This window comes from Terrapene carolina, unplaced genomic scaffold, assembly GCF_002925995.2.
Source record: "Terrapene carolina triunguis isolate 2854851 unplaced genomic scaffold, T_m_triunguis-2.0 Scaffold148, whole genome shotgun sequence".
Lineage (NCBI taxonomy): Eukaryota > Metazoa > Chordata > Testudines > Emydidae > Terrapene > Terrapene triunguis.
In genome coordinates, this window is record NW_020664499.1 from 5,369,232 (window position 1) to 5,396,039 (window position 26,808).

The 26,808-nt window shown below is 37.6% G+C and overlaps 1 protein-coding gene across 1 annotated transcript in view; it reads right to left on the minus strand.

Annotated features, from left to right (window-relative positions):
* Nucleotides 1-352: 352 nt before the first annotated feature.
* LOC112106593 (leucine-rich melanocyte differentiation-associated protein) overlaps nt 353-26,808 on the minus strand; it is a 565,421-nt gene continuing 538,965 nt past the window's right edge. The window contains 2 exon segments of the mRNA XM_029912012.1: nt 353-441; nt 444-609. Of these exon segments, the coding sequence (XP_029767872.1) occupies nt 353-441; nt 444-609 (255 nt within the window).

Sequence of the window (26,808 nt, forward strand, 5' to 3'; positions counted from 1 at the left end):
AAAACCCAATAGAGGAAATAAGCAAAATAAATACAGATTGTACAGTGCACACCTTACTGAAAAACTGAATAGAAAGCATTGGTAATGTGGCAGAAAGCTTATTTACAAGAGGTAAAGATGCAGTTATTAAAACACACAGTCGGGTTGCTTTGAGAGCTCCTCTAGACCTCTGTATCTCTTGTAAGCATGTGACCTGGAAACTGGAAGAGACAAAATTCAAGAGAAACTATCCTTATGGTCTGGTTTTATGGATTCAGTCTCCGCATCACCCATACCTTTACCCCCTCCTCTCTCTAAAGTTCTCACAAAGTCAGATGACATCGTCTAGCTTCCCTGACTAGGTAAATTTTAATTATCTCACTTTGGGATCCTCCCTTTTGGTACAAGGTACATTTAGGTAGCATTTCTGTTTCTTATTATGTTTGCTACATACAAAAAAAACCCCAGCCTTATACTTTCAGTTTTAATGGTTTGCTTTAGATTTAAGAAAGCAACAAAAAAGAAAGAAGTGTAAAGTCTCCATGAGAAAGCACACAGTGTGTATCTCCCCTCTGTAGCAGGCTGCAGCCGCGATTCGACCTCATAAAGTGGAAGCTGCTTAGTAGACTCCTAGAAACTCAAAGGTGCAAAACACAGAAAACAAGATAACAAAAGTTACATCGCTACACACATCACACTTTGATTTTCTTGTCTCTTGTGCCTAATATGATTGAAGCTCTTTTGTTCAGGTTGCAAACCAATAGACTTGGATCAGGGATAATTAAAGGTCCCACTCAGATTTAAGCTCAAATGATTCATGCCAACACTTTCTTCCCCTCATCCCTCTCAAAGACAAAGCTTAAACCTTTCTCTCCAAGTCCTGTGTTAAATTTCCCAACACACAAAGATGTGATTTTTAACAAGCCGTTACTTAAAATCCCTTCTACACACAGAAATGCAGAATTATGTTTCTAATCATTGTGTGCCCAATAATATTTTACCTATGTAAAAATTGGCACAATTTATTAATTTATTTTATTAATAATTAATTATCATTATTATGGTGGCCACCATTTCTCTGCCTCCCTTCTTACAGGAACTACTGGACAACTAAGAGTCAGCGACATAAGAGTAAAAACACAGCTTAACTCCAAGCTCAGCTGAAACTGCAGTTTATACTTTCCAGGACTATGGAGAAAGAGTGAGAATAGACTCTGGCTGCCTGAGTCCCTCTGCCACAGACAGTCTCTGGGCAGTCCTGCAAGAAGGATAAATTGGTGCAGCAACTGGCCCTGCAGAACAAATGTTGTGAAATTAGATGAAAGTATAAAAGTGGAAATTCTCCATGCCTTTCAAGGATTTCCCAGTAGCACTGATATATAGGACTTATGAAATGAGTTCTTCACTGTCAGGGATTGCATGCACACATGAAGACATCATTAAACATTCTGGCAGAAATGAAAAAAAGATCTTAATTTACAGGGACACAGGGGGAAAGTGTGAGATGGACGATGTGTACAAAGCCTCAAGCAACCACTTGGTGCTGCCCATGTGACTCAGGCTTGGCGTGGATGGGGGACAGTTTCCAAATCTAGAACACCTTTTTTCTCTTCCTCAAGCACATCCTTCTGAACGACTGTCCAGCTGTAGGGACCTGAGCAACTCTAACACAGAGACATCTGGCTGCAAAGAACAAAGTAACCAATCAGTGCAACCATGCACTTGCATCTGGCACAGGTCATGGTTTATGGGGAATGTAGCGGAGGGAGAACCTAATGCTCTTAGAGTTGCTTTCCTTCCTACACTTGCCCAGTCCACAAAACAAAGTTTGGTTGTGGGCACTCCAGTCATTGTCCAATGAGTGAATGAGTTATAAGGCTTGTCAGAAATTCAAAAGAATAGCAACATCTTATAACTTCTAATCTGGAAAAATCTAAAAGGCTTGCAGGCATCTGACTGGCAACAACAGTGTAGTATTAAATGTCACCAAACCAGGAGGAACTAAATCAGAATTAGCCCAATGTAATCTAGCCATAAAAACTTGGAGGTTGTTTCAGAACAGAAAATACACAACATGTTTCTGGGACAGGGAAAGTGGTAGCCTGTGTGAGGAAACCCCTGCCACTGCTCCTGCTCTTGCTCTTCAGATCCCGTCACCACGCAACCGTACAAGGCAAGTCCAGCTTCAAAGAACCCTTCTCTAGTTCAGAAGCCAAACCTACAGCTGCTTTGGCAAGCGTGCAGCCCAGTTACATTGGGTCCAATCAGATATGTTAAGTCACTGGCAAGGGCCTTTACCACTGAGCTAAAAACTAGACTATACATTTCATTACATAGCAAGTTGCAACACTTACAATCTATTTTAGCCAGATGTTACATAAAGAAAGTTTATTTACATTCCAGAATTATATATCGTGGGTTACAAAGCATGTAAAAGACTCTATAGAAATATTTTATCTGGAAGTTGACCTATGAGGTAACCCAAGTAGAAGCACAGCACATGTTTTGCTGGATACGATACAGAAGAGGTGTATATGATAGAAGAAGATAATTTATGGCAGTTGGAGCCAAATCTCTTTCAAATTTCTGCTTAATTTTCTTTAAATTTTGGTTGACCTGGATAGGATTCCATTGTTGACATTACATTCATTTTAAAAATAAGTTTTCATTTAATCTATTTAAAAGTTGTTTCACAGTCCCCCCTTTGTCTAACAAAAGGGACATTTATCACTTGCTATTCTAAACCAGAAAACATCCTAACCATCCAGTGGGTGTTGTCTCATGTTATACTCTGTATTTTTAGTTAGGATACAGTTAATGTGAAAGATGTATTAACATTCTGTTTGTGGTTTAAAGTACACATAAAATTTACAGATTTTGACTTTTCACTTCCCCAGATTTGTTAATTTATCCTTTATTATGTTCCCTCTTTTCTACCTTTAACCATTAACTGTCTTCTTTTAGTTGAGAAAAGACTGGGGAGATATGCTGTGGCGATCACATACCTAATGAATGATAATTTTCACTGTCACCAAGTGGGAAGCTTATACAAATCTGCTAATAAAATATCCTTTTTTAATAGTTCTTTTGGAGAAAAGTAAATTTGTTAACCGGTTCAGATTTTCTTACAAACACACTGAAAAGACAGTGTAATGCTGTCTGCTTGCTGTCTGAACACCAGTCTCTCTTGTTTTCAGTCATATGCCTTTACATTTTTGGATAATGTTTTCTATTTATAGTAGGATTACACATTACATTTTAGCTGCTTTCTTCATAGACAGTGTTTGTCTTTACCCTTCAGCACATTTAATTCTCCTGAACAATCCTGGAATCACAGGAGTTCTCCATACAGTTGCATCTGTATAAATAAGTCATTCTGTTAATCTTATGTGTTTATATTCCAGTAACTCCTTGGGCAGAGAGTTTAGAAAATGGGTTTCAGACCAAAATTATATTTTATGGCCAAGCATTAAACTTTTGAAACCAGAGAGCTGATAATTGAAATCCTGACAAACTCTTAACTATGGGTTTACTAAATTAGGTATGAAAATTTCCACTCTGAAATATGTAAGGCTGCATGTGCCTCCAGAATTGAGATCTCAACTATCTGCCAAATCATGGTCATTGAGAGTTATTTTCTAGCTTGAATAGTGTTGGCTTCATTCTGTAGCCTATTGCTACACTGCAGTCTGATCTTAATTGGGAAAGTATCTTTATCACTTCTCTCCTGAGACTGAATTCAGCGTCCTCAAGTGTGCTGGAATATGGAATCAGAAATTAACTCACTAGCACAATTCTGATAGGATCTCCATATGCTGCCAGTGACCCATCAACTTTTTGAGAACATCTTCAAAGAAGAGAGACCATTGGTAATTATAGTGTTGAGTTTTGTTTAAATGATTTACAGCAACATAAATGGGAAATGATTTTCTAAGAAATTAGTTCATTTAATTGTCCTTGAATGCATTTCCTGTCCTACTTCCTCCATTCATGTAACAGAACAACTATGCCTGCTTAAGTCAGGAGCATTATCTCCAAGTGGCTTATCTACACAAAGGCATTGTGAGGATTAATGTTTGTGCAGCACATTGAATATGTAATGTTTATACAAGTGCAAAGTATTACTATTTGACTAGTATAGCCTTGTGCTATGGATGTCTGGAGATCATTGAGCACTCTGGATTTTCCACCAACCAATATTCGAAAAATTAATACAATGTTAAGAATATTCATCCTCAATGGTCAAAAACGAAGAAAATCAGTATTAAGATGCAAACTCCAGTTTACTCCACATAAGCCTTATCTTTCACTTATGTCGGCATGTAGGGTACATGTAGATACACGACGCAATGAAAATGGACTGCATCCACATCGGTGTGTAGCTACACATGGCCATGAATGGCTCCAGAAGTTCCCTGCCCTGGAGCCTTTCATGGCAGCGAGGAAAGTGGGGAGCTTCCAGAGCCTTTTGCCACTGCTTCCCCCTCTGCCAGAGCCTTTCCACACTTCTGGAGCCTTTCTCGGTGGCGGTGAAAGGCTCTGGAGGGGGTATGCACCAGGACACTACACTGCCAAAATAGAAGTGTAGACGTGGAAAGCACTGCTTGGGAATGTAGAGCATATACCCTAGGTTTCAGGCTTGTAGGACACTCTACTCTACTCCTCTAAGGTGTGCCTCACCGTCTATACTGCTATTTATACCCATTATAGCTGGGCAAGAAATGTCTGTACTTTACATGCCACTGTAAGTGTAGAGGTACCTCTAGATGTGTCTTATGAAACAGGAGTTGAAAGACTGAAGTGGGAGAGGAGAGTGAGCAGGTACAATGCACCACAGGACTGCCAAATTTACTGATCAGTGATTCAGCCATGGTTTTCCTTTTTCTGCACAAATCATATTTTACTGTCTATTCCATATCTGGAATTTGTTGTTGCTGTTGCAATGAGCTTACTAAATAAAAAGACATTTAAGTAAAAGTAATTGTGAAGACAGAATAGCCATATTTCAAAGTAAACTAAAAGCCACTGGACCTACAGGAACTGGAGAAAATACATCAGACAACGATACTTAAAAGCAAAACAAACAAACAGAACTTTTTTGTAACTTCAGAACAGCCAAATGGAACTTGAAGATGTTTATAAAATATCCTGAAAATGGCTCATGATCTGAATTGCTGCCAAGATTAGGACTTGAACAAAGAGGGTTTTTTGTATGGCCAAGCCTAAGGCTCTGAAGACACAAGGGATGAAAATCCTGGCCCAATTGAAATTGATGGCAAAACTCCCTTTAACTTAAATAGGGCCACAATTTCACCTAAGGGAATTTCACAATTTCACGGGCATGCAACTGATGGAAAGATTGCACTTGTGTATAAGAGAAATACAGCTACTCTATGCTATAAACTTCATCATGGGAGAAAGGCCACTGGGAATACATGCTGCACAGTTTAAGACTTATTTGTGGATTTTTGGTATTTCTAATATTTCTGGAAAAGAAATAGGTTTTTGTGGCAGATCCTTAGCTGGTATAAATGGTCATATTTCCATTGACTTCAATAGAGCTATGACAATTTACATCAGCTGAAGATCAGCCTCTTCATAAAAAAAAAAGGTATTTTATTGGCAAGTCTACACTTCAAATCACAAAGCAGCCCAGTGCTTTGTGTTCCAGAATCTGCAATCAGACAATAGCTCCAAGGAACATTTTCTGCTTAGAACTACAGCAATGAAATAACCAGATAATATGAGTCATCCAGCATAGTTGGATAGCCTTGAAATATCATTCCACAGAAACGAGGTACAAAGCATCGGCATACTACTCTAAGGAGAAGGGCAAAGAGAGAAAATTGACAGACCTGGAAGATCTCTCAGGTAAAGTGGATTTATGGAGGGATTGGAAAGACTGAAGAAAAGTGGGGGTTGATTTTTTTTTTTAAATGACTGATGAAAAGTCATTTTTATTTAAAATCACTCAGCAACAACATACGTTTTAATGTGCTTCTCTGCTTCTGGATGGATTTTCATTAAAAAATCCTGCAGATTTCTTTTTAAAAGCTGCTGAACCTAAAGCAAAACCTCTAAAAAATTTCTGCAGATTTTGAGGTGTTCTAACAGGAGTCAGAATAATCTCTAAACTGAAAATGGTCTTTCTAATACTGAATTTCTTTGGGATAAATTTTCCTTGCGGAAAGTATGCATTATTACTTGCTTGTAGGATGTCTGAGAATTTCAATTCATACTTGTTCCTCCAAGAGCATAAACTAAATCTTTATTTTTAATAAAAATAAATAAAAGTCAAACTACACCTGTGTCATACTGGATAGCTCAAAAGACTGACAATTAAATACTGACCCTTCTAGCTCCTGGTCCACCATTAGAATCCAAGTCCAGATTAGTAGTGATCAAGACCTCTTGTTGATTGTTCTATGTACTACATGAAATAATTGGATTGTATCAAACACCAGTTAGACAGACAGACACCCACATTGTTAATAACAGTCATCAGCTATTAGCATTCATGCTGGCAATTTCAGAAGAAAGGCCAAGAACTGAATTGACATGGAGGTTTTTACCCACTGACGTGCTGTCTCTGGACTAGGGTTTAAGCATATTGGCATATTATTTTGGGATGGGGTGGACATACACTGACATAGTTCCATGTACTTATTTGGTGGATCTAACTTCTCTTTGCAATGCTGCCAGTCCATTGCCTTTAATGAGCTCTGAATTCACGTAAAAAAAAAAAATTTTTTTTTAAATATTAAACTGGTTCTGACATTTAGAACAGAGGAAGCAAAACTCAAACTCTAAAAGAAATTCTATTCTATATTGGGTAATATAATCAAGCCTACCTGCCTCTTTTATCTATATAAAAGTGTATATTAACATTCCACCGGGGCCACTATAAACGTCTTACACTGAATACATTTAGGATACATAAAGTTTTATCACAATCGTTACAAAAATGTCACTTCAAACTTTATTTTTTATCCTAATAAGACAGTCTTCAGTATGAATAAACTGCAGTTACCTTGTGATTACCATTGTTGCAATGTAACTGTAGTTCACAGGTTAGCAAAGTGACAGATCACATGCATGAAAAAAATTAATACATGATTCAACTTTGCAAGTTTCTCACTAATCAAGTTAATTTAAGTCATAAGTAAACGTTAAATGCCAAATCTACTCTGAAGATGTAAAGTAGTATGTATTACATTTATTTTTAAAGTGCACAGCTGATTATGTACTATTATTTGGGCAGATAGGGTAACATATACTCAAAGCATATACTGCAGCATATTTTGTCCTGGATTAGCTAGTAAATCACTATTGCAGTAGCTATTAAAAATCATAAAGCCTTTTGAGTTTTACAGGGTGTTCATAATAGGCAATTCCATATGATTTATATGAAAAACATGAGTCAGCTCTTCAAATGAGGTTGATCTGTGCATGCTGGCCTTGTTGTGTGACCTCTTGTTATCACTGAGATGACTTGTAAAACTTAAAGTGTTTCAGCCATCATCCCTAATACTAGCCAGTCAAATACAGTCATAAAATGCAAATCTCAGTTTCTACTAAGTATATAATTTTTTTAAAGTTATATTCCTGTTCAGTGAACAACATTTACCGAGAAAGGCTTATTTTTAAACAGAGCTAAAAATGTTACAATTATTAAATAGGATTAAATTTATACAAAAATATCGAAGTGAAAACATGAGGTAAGGACCTAAGTTCACTGAGTGTCCAGATATCCTAGGGCAGATCCTCATCTGGTGTAAACTGCGATAACTCCACTTACTTCAAATGAGCTGTGACAGTTGTCACAAGCTAAGGATCTGGCCATGTTTCTCATGCATATATATTGCCTTCATGTATTTTAAACTAGTGAGGTGGTTGGGAAATACAATACGTCTCCAAGGAGGTCTGGACTCTGTAGCACTAAAAAGGTTTCAACAAAGACTCTTCCTGCTACATAACCTTTCTGTGATCAAATCATTTTCTTTCCTTACCATTTTCAGCATGGTGAACTAGCATTTTCTGATCCCTCTGGAGAAATAAATTTAACTTTCTTATTGCCTCATACCCAAATACTACCCTGCCCCCATTTGCCAGGATAAATTCCATTTGTAGAATCCTTGTAAGCCACCTACAAGATAATCACAACATCTGAAGAGAAGTTATAGCATATCAGATTCTTCCCGGCAGTTGGAAGAATAGATTCAAATGAACCACTCTTTTATACTTTGGTTTTTATAGGCTGTCTTTCAGACATGTACTGTGTAAACTAGAGGCTTCTGATCCATGGTCTAATTGACGTTTGGATTTTGTTTCTTAGGAGTGGTTTGACAACAGAAAAGCCAGAGTAGTTGGACACCACATTTAATTGGATGACATGAATGCATGGTTCATTATGATTATGCAATATCACATTTTTTTCATGCTTTTTCTAAATTTCTTTAGCTAAAGTTCAGAGACTTTTTGAGAAAGTCTCTCTATTCTGAGGAACACCTACATAATTAATTTCAATGACTTGGTTCAATTTTCTAATGACATATGTACTCAACTTAAATGATCTGGCTCATATTTTCCATTTTCCTGAGATAATTCACATGATTTTCTTACTCAGTTTTGTATTGTTTACTTTCTTGTCAAATTTATGTAGTCCATTGGTTTCCTATTCTTTCAATTAAATCCCTTGCTAATCACCAAGTGGTGTAAGTGATTTGTTACTCCAAAGTAAAGCCCCATGAACTATCTTTGAAAAATGTGTTGAAGAAGCTGCAGTAAGAATACGCATCCTGCAGATCTCTTAAGGTTATCTAGGGTGGAATTTTCAAAAGTGTTCAATTTAGGTCTCTCTCTGCTCCCATTTAAGCTAATACTAAAACCTCAATTGACTTCAATGGGACCAAAATTAGGCTGCTGGAAATCCCACCCCTAAAGCTGTGGTTACAGAGACAACGTTATCAGGAAATTCTGATGTTTCAGGACTCTAATCAAATATCTAAGGTCTGAAATGGGTTGAGTCACATAGGAGACAATGTATTTTTGTTCTTCAGATCATCAGGTTGGGTTGGGATGATGGTGGGAGGATGTAAACAGCAAAGGAAGGCCTCAACAGACATTAATAAATTTCAGCAAGCATCCAAACCAAACACATTGTGGACTGCATATTACTACTTGGAACCTAATTCCCTCCTGTCTAGCACATCTCCTAGAGGTAGGAAATATTATACTGATCTACACATATTTACATGCAATCAGCTGCAAATCAATGTGATATTTTTGCATGAAAGTCATAATACAGGAACAATTTATATGTTGTATTATAGAAGAGGAAAGGATTGAAAAGGAATAAAAGCTGCATCAATTGTGGTGCATTCGTCTATCAGCCTTTTACTTTTAGCCATATGCATAAAGAAAGGGGGACCATCCCATGATAATCTTGACATATGGAAGGAACTTTGGTGTTCAAGGGCAAACAAGCTAATCTGGCAGGAATGAAATGAGTAATTATTCTAACTGCCACATCCATGAATTCTAAGACAAGTTTAATTTGATAGTTATACATCAATAAACCTTTTATATGGATCCTAGCACTATCTGATGAAGGAGCCCTGTCTCTTTAATGTTATTATTAAATAGAGCAAATTTGTATCTGGCTAAATAGGTTTAATGAGTGCTAATCTTAACCTAAAACATTCTAATGGATTAGCTCTTCTTAATGGTGTTATATAAATATTTATAAAGACTGTGCAAGAGAAGAAGAGTTGACAAAGGCTTTTTAAACACCCTTATCATATACAGAAACTGAGGAAAGAACATGAAAAACTGCAATGACTACACAGCTCTTATCTTCCCCCTCAAAAAAAAAAAATCAAATCCTGAAGGAATGATAACATAATCCAAGAATATTTATGAATATATGCAGGGAAAAATGCACTAGAATAACCCATTTCACAATGAGATTAAACCATAACACCATATAAAATAAAACAGAAAACAAGGTCTTATAATGGAAAGTGTTGGGCAATCGTACCCATAAGGCTAGACTACCAGCCCCCATCTAGAACAGTAATGATGCATTACACCCTTAGGATATTTCACTGTCTTGTGCTCACAGTGGTACCTGCAGGTTTTCCTGTGTCCACTACTCTTTTGGAAAGACTGTTGCCTTCTCCATGTTATTCTCTCTCTTCTCCTTCAAAAGGGGAGAGAGATCCATTTCCTTGTAAAGCTCCAGCATACAATTCCCTCAGACCTAAAGAATCCACACCAGTTCAGGTTACATTAAAAAAAAGCAGTATTTCTTGGCAAGATGCAGGAGAGAAAGCAGAAACAAAATGATGTTAGATAGTAAACATCTGGGGTGAAATCCTGGCCCTACTGATGTCAATGGAAGTTTTGCTATTGCTAATTTCACCCCACACATGGCAAAAAATGAGCTGTCCTAACACTTGAGTTACAGAATAAATGAACCGTTTGCCTTCTTCCCAATGTAATAGAAGCTGCTTGGCCTTCTGTCAGCCACAACTATGGATCTACCTTAACCTGTCAGAATTACATCTGGGAATAACATTTCTGAGAGTAATGTGAAATCAGCCAGTTATAGACTCTGTCCTACTCTCTGCTTTTGAGATAAATTTAATTTGCGTTGCATATTAGCATTTGATTAAGACATCCTTTTTACCAAGTCAGATAATGTATAGAAACATAAAAGTCCCTCCTTCCTGGAATCAGACACACATTCTGTCTATCCATCTAGATACTTATATAGCCCTTTTCACCATATGACTCAATGCTAGTTGTATACTCTTTCCTCTATCAGTCTGTGATAGTTTATGTCCATTTTATGTCTTATCTAGAAATATCTTTTCAATGGACATTGCCAAGCTAAATAAAAACTTGAAAATAAACTTCAATTATCCTTCCTTTCAGACTTCTGGAAAGTCCAGATTACAACACAATTACTTCCAAACTGTAACACTCCTAAGAATACTCCTGGCTTTCAGTCATGTGCTCTGTGTCCCCTAGACCACAGTGTCTCTTGCATGAAAATTCACCATAGTGGGAGATTTATGGAGCTTGAATTATTGAATTTTAGGTCTAATTAGAGCCCCATAAATCTTGAGTAATGCCACTATGGTGCCTTCTTAGCCACTGGCCTTTGATTCTCGGCAGAATCTAGAAGGCCAGACTCTGAAGAAGAAGAGAACCGTGTATTAAGTAATTTCCAAAAGGCCAAACCATATTCTGCAAGGGGACAGAAAGAAAGAAAGAAAGAAAGAAGCTTGGGGACCAAGCAAGTCTTCCAGTAAAAAAATTACTGTGGGGCTCATGTGTAGCCATAAAAGAAAAAGGCATTTCACATAAGCAATTTTTCAGAAGCTTTCTCCAGAGAAACTGGTGAATATAAAAATCTTAATTTCAAGGCAGAAGTAGAATGGAAGTGACTATAGAAATATCATATTCTTGTCTTCTCATTTGTTCCCCACCACCTCCAAAATGAGCTTCATACATTATTAGAAAAAAATACTTTCATTCTGGTACGTTCCCTACTTTGGAGCTGTTAGTGACCTGCCAGCGTTGCATCATTCAACATTGAATGTGTCTTTTACTGAGGGAATACATGCTGCTCTGGTAGGCAGTATGGACCTCATATAATCAGTATTTTACATCTCTAATTTAAATTACTATCTTCCACTTCTCTACAGGCTAATAAACAACCAATATCAAATGTGTTACCTGCCCAACGATAACCCAGAAGATTGTTCTTACTCAGCACTGCTCTTGTACTTATATTTAGGAAGGTGATATATTTTTGGTTTTGAATATAAAGTTATATAGATAGACATTTTAATTAACTCAGTTTTTAGTCATTTTCTCTTTTTACTCTAACTCTCCAATTGATACACTTGACCAAGCAGCTACCAGAGAACACAAGATTATGGAACCAATTCTGCAGCCTTTACCTATGTTGACTGCATGGGACTACTCATAAAAATGCAACTCAAAAAGAATAAGGTTTAAAAAGAAATCTCAAAACCCATTGATTCAGTACAAAACATACAATGCTCTTTCCAATTTACAGTTACACCACCACAACTTCCAAAACTGCACTGTCACCATTAAGATCTGTATAACTGTCATTTGGAAATCAATAATGTTATCACAGCAATATTCATTAAAGCTATGAAGATATTAACAGTCACCACCTTATAATGTAAAAACAATCCTCTTCTCCTCTACTGCAACCTACAAGAACAGGTACCTTTATAAAAGGGAAGCATGGTCATCAGTTTGAGCAGAGTTGGAGTGATGGTTTAATGTCCTAGCTGCTGCAGCATAAGACAAATACAAAAGATACCATGATTCTAAGTTCATTTAGCTTCCAAACAGAGGTCTCTGGGAAGGTATATAGGGTCATATCTGGAGCAAGAGAAAGCACAAATCCAACCCAAAATATATGTAAAGTCAGTACTGCTCTCTAACAGCAGCACCATCTAAACCTCTATATTTTGTTTTCAACTACCCCATAAGAAGGCAACTTTATTCTTAGCTCATTACAAAATATGTAAACAGTACAGACTCTCCATCCAGAAGGGCTGTTTTTCCACTAGAGCTATATTCAACTTCCTCTAGGGCATGGTGGATTCATAATTGTGTGGGAGCATGCGGGATACTTGCATTGTCACTGCCCATGTCACAGCTATTCTTCTGCATCAAAAGAGGACTTTACTTTTCTAGAGTTGGTACTTGGTACCTTTATTTTTAAAAAGGGGAGGAAAAATCTCACTGAATTTGTTTTACAGAAAACTATTACAAACACTTTCTGTAGGCAACTATGTAGTGTCAGGACAATGGTTTACCATCCATTTCGGAACTATTTACACATAGGTCCAGGGGTTGGTGATCAAGAAGCACTTATATGTGACAGTGACAGGTATGCTGTGGACAAAATAAATGCAGGTAATAGATACAAATGCAAACTTCAGACTAAAAATCTGTGGGGAAGGCGGTAACATCCTTCAGGTCTTCCTTTCACTTCACTGAGACACTCCATAGCCTGGTGGTAAAAAGACATAGCAAAGAAAACAATTTGACAGCATGCAATAACAACGGAGAAAGAGCAGTCCCATCTATATTGGAGAAAGTGTTTTTTTAAAAAGCCCACTTTTTGATTATCAGAATTACTGGTTAAACTCTGAGGCTCTTTTGCATAGTGCTCATCATAGTTTATTCCTGATCCCTAAGTATGTTAGGAGACATAGTTAACAAACGGTGGCTGTGTATTATTTCAATAGAGAATGTTTCTTCCCAACACACACTTACTTTTTGATAAAAAACCCAGAAAATGATTAGCTTTAATAGCTCTTCTATGAATAAAGCTGCACAACAGGATGGCAAATATAAATGAGCTATCTATAGTGAAATTTAAGTCTTCAAAAAATTACAAAAAAAAAGATTACAGGTTCAGGGCTGCTCTGGGGGAAAATGTACATTTGCAATAAATATATAAAATCACTTAAAAACACACCCAATGAAACTTCATATTTAGGCTGATTTGCTTTCCAAATCATATAGACATCATAGTTACATACAATCTTTCTACAAGTATAACCACAGAGCAATGCAGAGAGATTTAAGAGAAATAAAAGCACGATCAGCTAGCTTGTAATCTTCTTTTCTCTTATTCTCCTCCCTATAGCTGCATTAAATTGCCTGTTGAGAACAATAACATATTTGTGCTTTATAGGTAGAATGATTTGTATTATGTAAAGATTTGGCTAACAGACTAAAGATGCATTCACACTGAGCTGGATTACATGCTGTTAATAATTTTCTGGATGCTCTAGGGAAGCCCATAATTCTGGAGGACTACAGTTTAGCATTTGAATATATGCTTTGTGATTTCTCAAAGCAGACTTTTTAATAATTTTTTCTAGAACCACACTAACCAAAAATCAGACAGTTGAGTGTGTTTTGGAAGGGAAATGTACTGCAATCCAGTGTTTTTTCCCCCCCTCCTCTCAATAGTAAGCATAAAATTTACCTTTTCCTATTAAACTGTATGACTTCTCATACCAGTTCAATAGCTTTGATTACAATGTTGCACTCAGAGAATATTTGGTTAGCACTACAGTAGCAGGGCTGTGAAGTAGTCTTTATGCTGGACAAATGTGCAGAATAGCAAGCAAGCCAGAATTTGTTGTTTTGAATAAAAGTTCAAACTATCTGTAGTAGTGCAGTACCTGTTTGGAAATTTGGTTTTGATATCACAAGCCCCTGTTTCAAAAATATTCTTAAGAAATATCATTTTAAATAAATTAAATATCTAGTATTGCAAAGCAATACCCATTAAATGTTAACATTCTTTCATTATCAACTATAAAATTCAGTATAAAGCAGATTCCTTTATTTCTGTTTTCATGAAATGCTAAACTTACTTGGCCTCCATTTACTAAACACTAAAATTCTTTGTATATTGTCAATATATTTCATAATTTCTGAAATACTTAATATTTCAGAACAGTCTTAAAGGATAAACTCACTAATAAATGGAATATCCCTGTACAAATACAACTGGGAAACATACTGTAGCATTTCCTTATTAAACAACTTACTTTTCTTAACATTATAAGGGTCACCTAACAAATATACATTGACTGGACATAGTATAAATACTTTTTTTTTTTAACCTCTGGTCTCAAGTTATAATTAGTTGTCTGGTCAGAGTTGCTTACAGTGTAAACAAAGACTGATAAACCCATATTGGCTGCAAGTATTTATTACATTACAACACAGCTGCCAACTGTCTAACTGTTTTAATAAAAAGCTATTTTCTAAGGTTTATGTTTTATTGCATGTATGACTCCCTTATTGGTTAGCATTTTGGAGTTGTGGAAAAGGTTATGAATTTAGAAACTGACTGCATTCATATTATATTTAAAACTTAATGCTATTTTATTAAAGACATATGGGCCTCCAAAGTACACATATTAAATGTCATGTAAGAAAAGTAGCAGTTTAAATCATGGTCAAATTCATTTTTGACGTGACTCCTGAGGCTTCCCAAGATCTGAACTATTTCTTTGTAAATCTGGCAGCTTAACCACACTCATAAATCACTTTCAAAGCATATTATTTCTTAATTTTACTGCATTAGAGAGCATTTGGCCTACATAGTGAACTGTTTGTAGCAGTTATGTGAACAAAGTTGTACATTTAGTCTTACAATGTGGGAAAGGGTGGGGAAGAGTCTGCTAATTTTTCAGTCCAGAATTTACTTCCTTTTTTTATTTTAACTTAAATAAATACAATTGCTGGTGAAACTTGCCAGGGTGAGATTTACATGCTAGTTTGCTGTATGTACATTAAATGAAGGTTCATGTCCATTAGCTTCTGGACTATAAATTAAAAACATAGAAACACAGAGGCAGCTGTAATTTAATACTTCAGAAGATCTATGGATCACCACACTACCATGGGTGGAACAGAGAATAATGTTTTTGTAGGACAATGCTGAATATTTTTTTTATTTGGCACCTGCATACAGTGATGATGAATGCATGAGAAACATATATGTGTAAAAATATATTTTCAGTAAATATTTTTAAAATAAATTTTAAGCAGAATTAAGGGTCCAATCGATTTCCTATTGAAGTCAACAGAAAGCTGCTCACTGAAATCAAGAGGCTCTAAAAGTGATCCTAGCTCATAAAACTTTGATTGTTCCTTATTATGGCATATTTAAAACACTGCTACTTTTGAAACATTCTTCATTTATTAGATAAAGATCAACTCTCAGAGGTGATTGTGATTCACAGGTCTTGCTATGCACATTTCATACCTCCTGAGACCTGAGAATTACTGAGTACCCTCAGCTCAAAGTGTCTTCAAAGAGGAAATAAGAGTGCTCAGCACCTCATACAAATCAAGCTCTTTATCTATAAAGCCCAATTTCTGTCAGTTGTTCCTGAAAGGGAAATTTACCCAAAGTCATGCAAATCATGACCCTGTTCATCCAGAGATGGAACTCAATGGAAAATCTTCTATTGACTTGAATTGAAGCTGGAATTAGATATTCAGTAAAAGGCCTGATTAGCTCAAACTGTAACTGGCATTAACCACTGCAACCAGGCACAAAATTGATGCATTTATTTTCATTGCGTTCCAACAAAACACGAGGCCGCCACTAGCTCTCTCTAGCTTCTGGACTCTGAACCAGAGAGTTTAGGCCAAATTTGGCCTTGGTGGAAGCAGGTGCAACCCAATGAAGAGAATCAATTTACATCCATTTATATCAGGCCTGATCTCACACCATCCCTTTTCTTTGCCAAAGTGAGCAGTAATGGAAGCTTTTTAAACATAATCTGAAAGGGCCATTATCATTGCTTATGCCTTAAAAAAAATTCTTTTGGCCTAAAAAACTATCAGAATGGTAATTTTAGATTGGGAGAGAGGGAAGAAGAGTAGTGCTTTTTGAAAGCAAATTAGTAGCTTTTTTTGGCTAAAATAACTTATAAACAAAATTGTTTTTGCCCTGTGGACTAGTTATGATCTTCGTCCTCACTGAAGACAAAATAACTGATACTTCGGAGCGTGTTCAGTGGTAGCATCATCCCTATCATTTCTAGAGGTCATACAGGACCATTGGACTCTGCTTTGGGGGAGGATTATCATATTTTCTCTGATGTTATTTGACCTGAGCATGTCTCAAGATGCAAGGCTGGAGCAGCAGGAAGCAAGCCCCGAAATTTTGGTGGATACAAGCCACATTACTCTTTAATCGTCTTCTGCTCCAAATATTTTGAGATTCACCCATGTAATCTACAGAGCAAAATTAAAACCAGTAGTCCACTCTGGAACACCTCTATCACAAGAAGGGTCTGTGACGTGCTATTTGCATACCACAATGCATTTGTACCGCATTTTACATGTAAATATAAAGACATGGTCCTTGTCCTGTTGGGTTTACAACTTAAGGCCCCGATCCTACAACCTGTTGTGTGCTGGGGGTCTGCTGCCCCTGAGCACGCCCCTACTGACATCAGAGTCCACCTGCACACAATTGCCAAGATCAGGACCTAAAATGTTATTACAGACATAAGAATGACAGACACAGAGGGTCAATGGAGGACAATAGTAAATAAAAGGAGGCAGATAGAGTGTGCAACTACCTGAAGAGAAGGAGAGGCAAAAGCTGTTTGTACTTTGGTTTCTTTAGTGACTTTTTTAATTGAATGTACAAATGTCATTATCATAAAGGAATGAAGTACATTTCACAGGAAGCTTATATTTGATCAGCTCTGGAGCAGATGTGAGCTACAAGAGGTGGAGATTTCAAACAGAAGAAAGTGTGGTCATTTGAAACACAATATCAGGTAGGCTCCAGGAATAATAGGCAGCATAAAAGACTGACTGAAAACAAAGAACAGAAAAGTAAACAAAGGGAGTGGGTAGGCAGGAAGTATGTGGGAGAGGGACTAACATATTCTGTGGAAGCACAGGACAAGTTCACTGCACAAGTACTGGGTCAGACTCCCAACAAGTTTAGATTCCAGTTATTTTCCAATGTTTAGAGAAAAAAGCCTCAAGACACCAAACAAGAAATGAAAGGGAGAGGCTTCATTGACTTACAAGTCACAAACAAATTATTTTATAATTTGGGGGGAGGGATTGCTCAGTGGTTTGAGCATTGGCCTGCTAAACCCAGGGTTGTGAGTTCAATCCTTGAGGGGGCCACTTGAGGATCTGGGGCAAAATCAGTACTTGGTCCTGCTAGTGAAGGCAGGGGGCTGGACTCAATGACCTTTCAAGGTCCCTTCCAGTTCTAGGAGATGGGATATCTCCATTAATTATTATTATAATTATAATTCTATACCAGGACAACAATTGCAGCCCTGCAGCAATAAGGGAACCCGCTTTGGTTCGTTTTCCTACTGAGAAAAATCTTCAAGCTAAGAACATACGTGGCAGTATTAGGTCTCTGGGCTGGTAAGAAATAATGATTTCCAGTTCCAGGAACATAGCCAAAAACCCTATCATATTTAAAAATACACAGGAAAAATAAAATGATGTTAAAATACCCTTGCAGAAAACACTTGGTATAATTGCTATCAATGACAATGCCAGTGAACTTAGCTAAATTAACATCAAAGAAAGCTCTAATTATAGTGCATTGCCTCCTTTTTGATAGCACTCTGTCTGTTACTGTAAGACACCCCACTGTAAAGAACATAAAAGCAAACATAATATCTAATTGTGCTATCATTTCCAGTGCCCCTTGCAAGCAGGCTCATCTGCAATCCCTAGTAATTGCTGACCTTCTTGGTTGGTCAGTAGGATGATGAAGGCAATTTAAGACAAAGTGTGTACATGCCCTGCAGAGCTTATTATGGCAGCCATATCACATCTCATCACAGTCAAAACAAATGAGATATGAAAACATAGCCATGGCAGTTTTCTCAACTTCTGAGCCAGATATTTCACATTTACCAGAATACATGTAGTCTTTTATTGTTGTTTTGCCATCGATTTTATCTCCCAAAAGAAATAAGGCCATGATGTCTAATTGCGAAATTACATCAGCTTTCCTCAGCGGTTTGTAAAAGAACGTGTGTACCTCTGCACTTGAGAATACCACTCTATCTGTGGCTACGGGCAACCATTTAGAGAATCTTCAAGATCAACATGCCTCAAAATCCAGGGAAAGCACTAGCATGGGGGAGGAAAGAATACAGAGATGAACTGGTCCAGATTCACACAAATGTCATATAAAAAGTGTCTTTGAAATAGAACTAACTTTTCTTTAATCAAGATTATGACATACAAAGAAATTCCTACGCTTATCTGTGATGTCTTCTGCAAACCCAATCCAATCATGTGAGCCTCTCTCAGAAGCAAGAACTAAAAGTAGAACCCAGCCATATTGATGCCATGTCTCATCCTACCTACGACAAGCGAAAAACAAAACTGAAAAATAAAACCGGGCTGAAATCATGACTCCACTAAAGTCAATGGGAATTTTGCCATGGTCTTAAGTGGGGTCAGGATTTCACCCCCAGTCAGGCCGGCTCCAAGCACCAGAGCAGCAAGCAGGTGCTTGGGGCGGCCCATGGAAGGGGGCGGCACGTCCGGCTCTTCGGCGGCAATTTGGCGGCGGGTCCCTCAGTCCCTCTCGGAGGGAAGGACCCACCGAAGAATTGCCACCGAAGAATAAAGCAGTGGCGGTAGAGCTGCCGCCGAAGTGCTGCCGATCGCGGGTTTTTTGGGTTTTTTTTCCCCGCCACTTGGGGCGGCAAAAACACTGGAGCCGGCCCTGCCCCCAGTGACTACATATCAAGAGTCCCTTGAATAACGTAGTTGAATTTGGTGAATAGGTGGAATACTGGACAAACGTCCACGTTCTAAACCCGAAGAGTCTGATAATGTCTAGAGGATGCTATTGTCAGGGATACATTGGTGACACTCTACTGGGTTCCATACTGAAAGATCTCACAGTTTCCAGACAATCTTAACAGATAGGAAATATAACAAATCCGAGAGTAGAAAATTTAAAACAAAGGTAATAAACAAGTTGTCAAGTTAACGTCTTCATTTAAATGTATTTTAATGAGAACAATGCCTAGAGTGCCTTTCGCCAGAGAATCTCAAAGTGTTTTACAAATATTTAATAAGCCTTATGTAGGAATCAATTCACCTACAGTACCACTGAAATGCAGCCAACTTTGAGGTACACATCAGCAGCTGGTTAAATAGAACACTGCCACACTAAACAACAGTTTAGGAAGAAAGGTAAAAACTGCAGAGAAATCTAGGGAGACAGAATGTAATTACCTGCGTTGGGATTTGGCCAGGGCTCTGGGATTAACACCCCTAATGCCATTGGATCATCAATGACTAAAAGAACCTTGATTCCATGACTCAGAAACAAATAAAAAGAAAGCACAAATCCTTGGAAAGAGACTTCATTTCCATAATGTGTCTTGGACACAAGTATTGGATATTGAAATCCAATCCAAATAACTTTCAAAAAGAGCTACAATATATTAGTCTTTCAAGAAACATCACTATGAAAATAAACAGTGAAAAAAAGTCCCTCTTCTCCTCCATAACACAAATCTCTAATCCTCAAGAGTCTATTTTCCTCTCATGTCAGGTGGAGATAAACCAGGTTAGACATAGAAGACTATGTTCCTTTGCCACTTTAGTATCACCATACCTTCATCTCTATCCCCACTGTTAAAAACTCATCAGTCATTTCTTGCCCCAATGACTGCAGGTTCTTTTTCTCTGGCCACATGACCTCCCATCTCTCCCATGCATATAACACACCACTACAAAAATCATCATCTTCTCTCTCTTCACTATGACTGTCTCTCTCTCCTCTTTGAGTCTGTTTACCAACTTCCTGTCTCCTCCTGAATCACATCCTAACTCATCTTCCTTACTTCCCAGGTTCTCCATAACTCTGCTCCTATCTACATTTCTACTGTCATCATTTCCTTATATTCTACTTTGTACATTGTCCACCCTATCCTCTCCATTATTCTTGAGAGTTGTCTGTTTCTCACAGCATCATACCTTGTTTCCCAGTCACCATCCCATACACTTGGAACATCCTCTCTTCAATCCACCTACTTCCTTTAAAGGCACCCTTAAAAACTCATTTCCTCCATCTTTCACTGCAACACTTATCGCTGCCTTGTTGCTCCCCATTGCCGCCCCTCTTTTGCCAATGACTGGATTTTTAAAAGCCACATTTTTAAAAAAAGTTAGAATTGCTGTCTGTGGATTGTTTCCCTCTCTCCTCCACAGTTTTTTCACCACAGCATGGTCTCTCAATACTTTTTAACTGTCTATAATAGACTATAAGATCCATGGCCAGGGATAGCGTTTCTTCTTATGTTCATAATGCACTGTGAAGACCTATGACACCATATGAATAATGACATAATTTTGAGCCAGTAAGAACCAGTGCATACCCACTGACAAATTCAGTCCCCAATCCTATAACTGGATCTGCTGACAAGGACTCCTATCATCATCAATGGAGTTCTGCTTGTGTGCAAGGGTCTGAGCTAGCCAATCCAGTTACATGACCAAGGTCTTAATATATATGTGCAGTATCAAGTTTTACTTGTCTTACAGTTTACATTTATCCAACCTGTCCTAAACAATAGAGCAATAATTGCGGTGAGCTATTGAACAGCTGCTGAGCTTCACCCCACTGGTAATGCAAGTTTAGAGGTTATTATTTAAAATTCTGAGCATTCTAAGACGATATTGGTTTACATTTAGGATGTATTTTCTGATTGCTCCGGGACCAATAGAATAGTAAAAACCATTTGTTTTGCATCCTCTAGTGCAAATCTCAGAATCTACCCAGCTTTCTGACACCAACTCATGGTATTGTCGCTTATGTATCAATATACAATGTATTTGCAATGTCATGTTATATGGTACCAAATCTACATATTGAAGATTGGTGACTGAGCCCTCAACTGTATAATAACCTACAAAATTTTCTGTTACTTGCCATGACAATTTTTATTGACTCTTCTGCTGTTTTTGGCAAATGAATTAAATCCATTCCAGTATGCACTGTTAGCATAGTTTTCAGTGCTGAACAATGAATTCTTCTTTTGAAATGAACTTGAGTAACAAATAAAAGCTGTACTTTTTAACTGCAACAGCACACACTGCTGCAGAAATGTTCTGCTGGAAGACACATGGACTCATAAATTACTATTTCCTCATGCAATATATCTGGAAGGAATTAAAGTTACACATGAGCCCAAGATTTGCTATTTAAAATTTTCTAAAGAGCTAAAAAAAGGTAGTCAAATACTATTTTTAAATCTGATCTATTATGAATCATGTATTTTCATGGTGGGACTGTATCAAAGTCCGAGTCACAGACCAGAACCTCATTGTACCACGCATTGTACAAACACATAGAAAGACAGTCCCTGCCCCAAAGAGCTTACAGATTAACTACAAAACAAGAGACAACAGGTGGGTACAGACACACAGACAGGAGCACAAGAAAAAATGAGACATTACTGCTCAGCATGCTAGGCAGTGATCTGAGCACACCAGCTGTTTAACTATTGTCAAGTTTGTGGGTTTGGGCTTTTTCCTCCTTTACAGCTACCACCAAAGATACCATGAATCATGATGTCGAAAAATTTATAATACTCAAAGGTTGATAATTTCATCTTTCTAGTCATATAAAACAGTTCTTTGTAGCTGTGGTAGGTCATGGGATATACGGTATAACCTTAAAATCATCATTCTGATCACTAGTTTGCTTTCCCCCTCCTAAGTTAAATGCTAACAGAATATTAGCTATTGTTCTCAAGAACTGACAGAGCTCAAAACTAATGTACTATGTTAAATGAGAATATGGAACCCCAATGTTCAAATAATGTAACTATCATTGGTAGTCAAGTGATGCAGTTCTCAAAAGTTTTACTGAAATAACGCAGGGATTAGAAAAAAAGCAAAAAATAGCATAAAAATGACATCATTTAAAGACAAGATATCTCGTGATCTACCACGGACCAAAACACAAACAGACCAGTAGGGTTACTTTCAGGGGCAGAAAACAATTTCTAAACTGTAGTCTGGGCCCAATGATCAGAAAGAAAAAATTCCCTGTTGAAAATCTCATGGCAAAGAGTGCAAACAGAGTCAGAGTGCATTCATAATAAATGGGCCAAATTCCCAAAGGCTGTGCCATTTTATGCTATTCACAGAGACATCTGTATGGATTCAGTTCAGGATTGAAATCAAGACTGTTTCTTTGGACACCAGGATGATGACAAAGGTTACCTGGTTCTTAAAAGTGCTCAAGAACAGTGTTTGGGTCTTTTCAGTAAATCAAGGTATGTCTTCAAGTAAGTAATAAAAGTCAGTCAGTTCTAATATATTATTACTGTTAATTATTTATATTACTTAAGTGCTTAGAGGCTGCAACAGAGAGGGGGCCCACTGTGCTAGGCCCTGTACAAACACACAGTAAGCAAGAGTCCCTGTCCCAAAGAGCTTAGAGTATAAATGGACAAGACAAAGGATAAGATGAGGCACAATGAGAGCTTAAATGACTTGCCCAAAGTAATACAGGAAATCTGTAGCAGAGCCAGAAGCAGAATGCTGATCTCCTGACTCTCATTCAGGCGCTTTAGCCACCAGATCATCCTTCCTCTCTAATTAGTTTAATTTCAGATTGGTAGGGATGGCAGGTCCAATATTTTCGATTCATTTATTCCTCGTCAAACTTCAAACTTAACCCACAACTTTGGCTTAAAAGTTGATGCTCTCCAACTTGCCAACTTTGGCAATATTGGGGGTTTCCTTAAAGCCCCACTTTCCTGAATCACATGAATATGATTTCATCTCTAAAAAAATAAAATAAAAAGCAAATTCCTAGTCCTCAGTTGTGCAGAAAAACTTGAAAGAATGACATACATGCCCCATAAGGCTCAGAAACCAGGAGACAAAGACAAAGAACCCAAAATAATGTCAAGAGTTTTTGAGACCTGGATCATGATTTTTGAATGCTTGAGTTTGGCAATGGCATGCTGTCATAACTATAAAGGGAAGGGTAACAGCTCTCCTGTGTACAGTACTATAAAATCCCTCCTGGCCAGAGACTCCAAAATCCTTTTACCTGTAAAGGGTTAAGAAGCTCAGGTAACCTGGCTGACACCTGACCCAAAGGACCAATAAGGGGACAAGATACTTTCAAATCTTGGGGGTGGGGGGGAAGGCTTTTGTTTGTGCTCTTTATTTTGGGGGTCGTTCGCTCTTGGGACTAAGAGGGACCAGACATCAATCCAGGCTCTCCAAATCTTTCTGAACAAGTCTCTCATATTTCAAACTTGTAAGTAAACAGCCAGGCAAGGCGTGTTAGTTTATCTTTGTTTTCTCAACTTGTAAATGTACCTTTTGCTAGAGTGTTTATCTCTGTTTGCTGTACTTTGAACCTAAGGCTAGAGGGGGGTCCTCTGGGCTCTTTAAGTTTGATTACCCTGTAAAGTTATTTTCCATCCTGATTTTACAGCGATGATTTTTACCTTTGTCTTTAATTAAAAGCTTTCTTTTTAAGAACCTGATTGATTTTCCTTGTTTTAAGATCTAAGGGGTTTGGATCTTGATCCACCAGGAGTTCGTGGGAGAAAGGAGGGGGATGGTTAATTTCTCCTTGTTTTAAGATCCAAGGGGTTTGGATCTGTATTCACCAGGGAATTGGTGAAGAGTCTCTCAAGGCTACCCAGGGAAGGGAATTAGCATCGAACCAGATCTAAGCTGGTAGTTAAGCTTAGACTTTTCATGCAGGCCCCCACATTTGTACCCTAAAGTTCAAAGTGGGGAAGCAGCCTTGACACATGCTTTTATCATAGTTTATTACCTGAATACACAGATGAGAGTACCCAGTAATGTGCAGGTCAAATCTTCCAGCACAAGCAAAGGCTGTTCACTACAGAGCACTCCATGTACTATAGTGCACAGTGAGGGTATTTGAGGTAAGAGTGGCTGGATACACAGATCTACTCTCCAAAATCCCTCACTTAAAGATAGGTATATTCTCTAGCCATGCAGGCTTGAGTTTCTGTTAGCGGATGTAAAGCAGCTCTACTGAAACCTTGTAGCCTGGATAGAAGGGAACAGAGAAGGTTCCATCCTCCGACTCCAGAAGAGCATTCCTACATACAATTTGTTTTCTCCCACTGGGCACAGGGTCCAGGATTGTGCCTTAGGGTCTGTACTATGGGGAGAGAATAACAGATAATATTGGAATGCCAACTTCATTTACACATTTATTAATTTTTCTATTGGGTTTTGTTGGCTTGGGGAATTAGGACTATTTTACTTCTTAGCCTATAATCATTACAGAAGTCAACAAATGAGTACTGGGTTAAGATATTACATTACTTTTCACTGGAGTTTTAGTATCAGCCAAAGGTGCCAGTGTTCTAATACTTACACCTCTACTACCCATCCCTCAGATTCGTGTCTACACAAGATCCAATACCAAACTATTTTAATCTCTATAAGTGCTACTTGTACAGTTCTTCAATTCTATTCCAACTGCATGCCCAAAGGTTTTTATTTTGCCATCACTATACTTTGCTTTCCTCTAATGGGTTGTGAAAGAAGAAAGGAGAATGTTTTGTCTTGTTTTTAATTGCAAATGGGCTTTATTAAAATGGGCATTTACTAGTACCTGAGCTAGCAGGTTGCTGTACTGTTGAAAGTCTCTGGGGCTATTAGTGGTTATAGACTAATAGCAACTAGATTGGCCAAACCAGCATCATGCACCTATGTTCGGTACAACCAACACTGGTGACAGCGGTTAAAAGGACAGAAGACCCAGCAGGTGCACCAGCCTATTTCTCTTTCTTTTGTAGAACAGCTTTGTTTTGTTTTAAGTATTCCTGATAATTCACTTAAATAGTACAGACAGAAACCAAGAATCATCATACACAGAGATCAAACTTGCAAGATGTGCCAGTAATGGAGAGTAGAAAAAGGGCAGAAATATATGTTTTTAGTGAGTAGGATTTTCTTGTATTTTAATGTTCTTATGTCAGCAAAATACTTTCTTGTTAATTAGGAAAAAGTCCTTATGTTTAACTCACACTTCTTATCGGAGCATTAAAATACATTAATCTGATTTAAAGCTACAAAAGCAAGGGAATTCTCAGTTAAGGATGACACTCCCTCCTCAACTCAGCTCTGTTAGGCTTCAGTATTGTCATACGGAAGGTAAGTAAGATGATTCACTATTTGGAGACCATTACATCATCGTGTTTTCTGTACAAAGTTCCTAAATGCTCTAACTCATACCTTTAACATTAATGCAAAACATTTTCTGTGGCTATATTTCATTTGTATATTTAATTGTTTGTTGTTGTTTTTTGTTTTAACAGTGAAATATTTTAAAATGACAAATTTAAAATAGACACCCTTTGGCAAGTTGGTCTTGACCCAGGCAAGCATCGTTATTACTCGATGCAGATCCTTGACATAAAAGACAATAAGGGCTCCTTGCAAACCACTGTAGTTTTCCATGTGAGAAGTATCTGGGGATATTTTTTTTACAATCAAAGAGTTAAGTACTCTTTATACCCTATATTGCTGTACATGGACTATTGACCGAACACTGTGTTATGGTCTCTTGTGTAAGTATATATTTAGGGACTTCTGAAACTGTATATGATGGATGCTTCAGTATGTCTGATTGTAACATGACTTACTGCAATGTCTTCTTTGAAGCCATTATTATTTACTGCATCACAGTCTAGTTGGGAGTCTTAAATCTCTGGCTGCTTACCGTTTTAGGACATGAAACTCTGACACAATGGACCAGAAGAAACTTTTACAGTCTATTATGTCAAGGATCACTTAGAGAGAGTTCTTAACTAGCTGGTACTTCACTGACACAACGGATCTTAACTCCTTTAGAGCCCTTAGCTCTGTAGTTAGTGTAGATGCTATGTGCTAGGTCCATATGCAATGAATCCTGGAAAGGTTTGTTAAAAAAATAAATAATGAGCATGCATAAGGGGGGAAAAGGTTTCCAAATGGCCCCCTTTTAATGTATCTTTTACTATTTTTATAAATGACCAACTTCTCTGATCCTAGAAAAAAAGGTGCATGAGACAAATTAATACAGATGCCACATATCCAAGCAAAGAATTATGCCTCCAGTCTTAGAAGCATTATTTTATATATCTGTATCATCTATATCTATCTATATCATACATGAAGGGAAATTTGAGTGACTTTACTAGTAACCATTTGTTTATACCTATACAG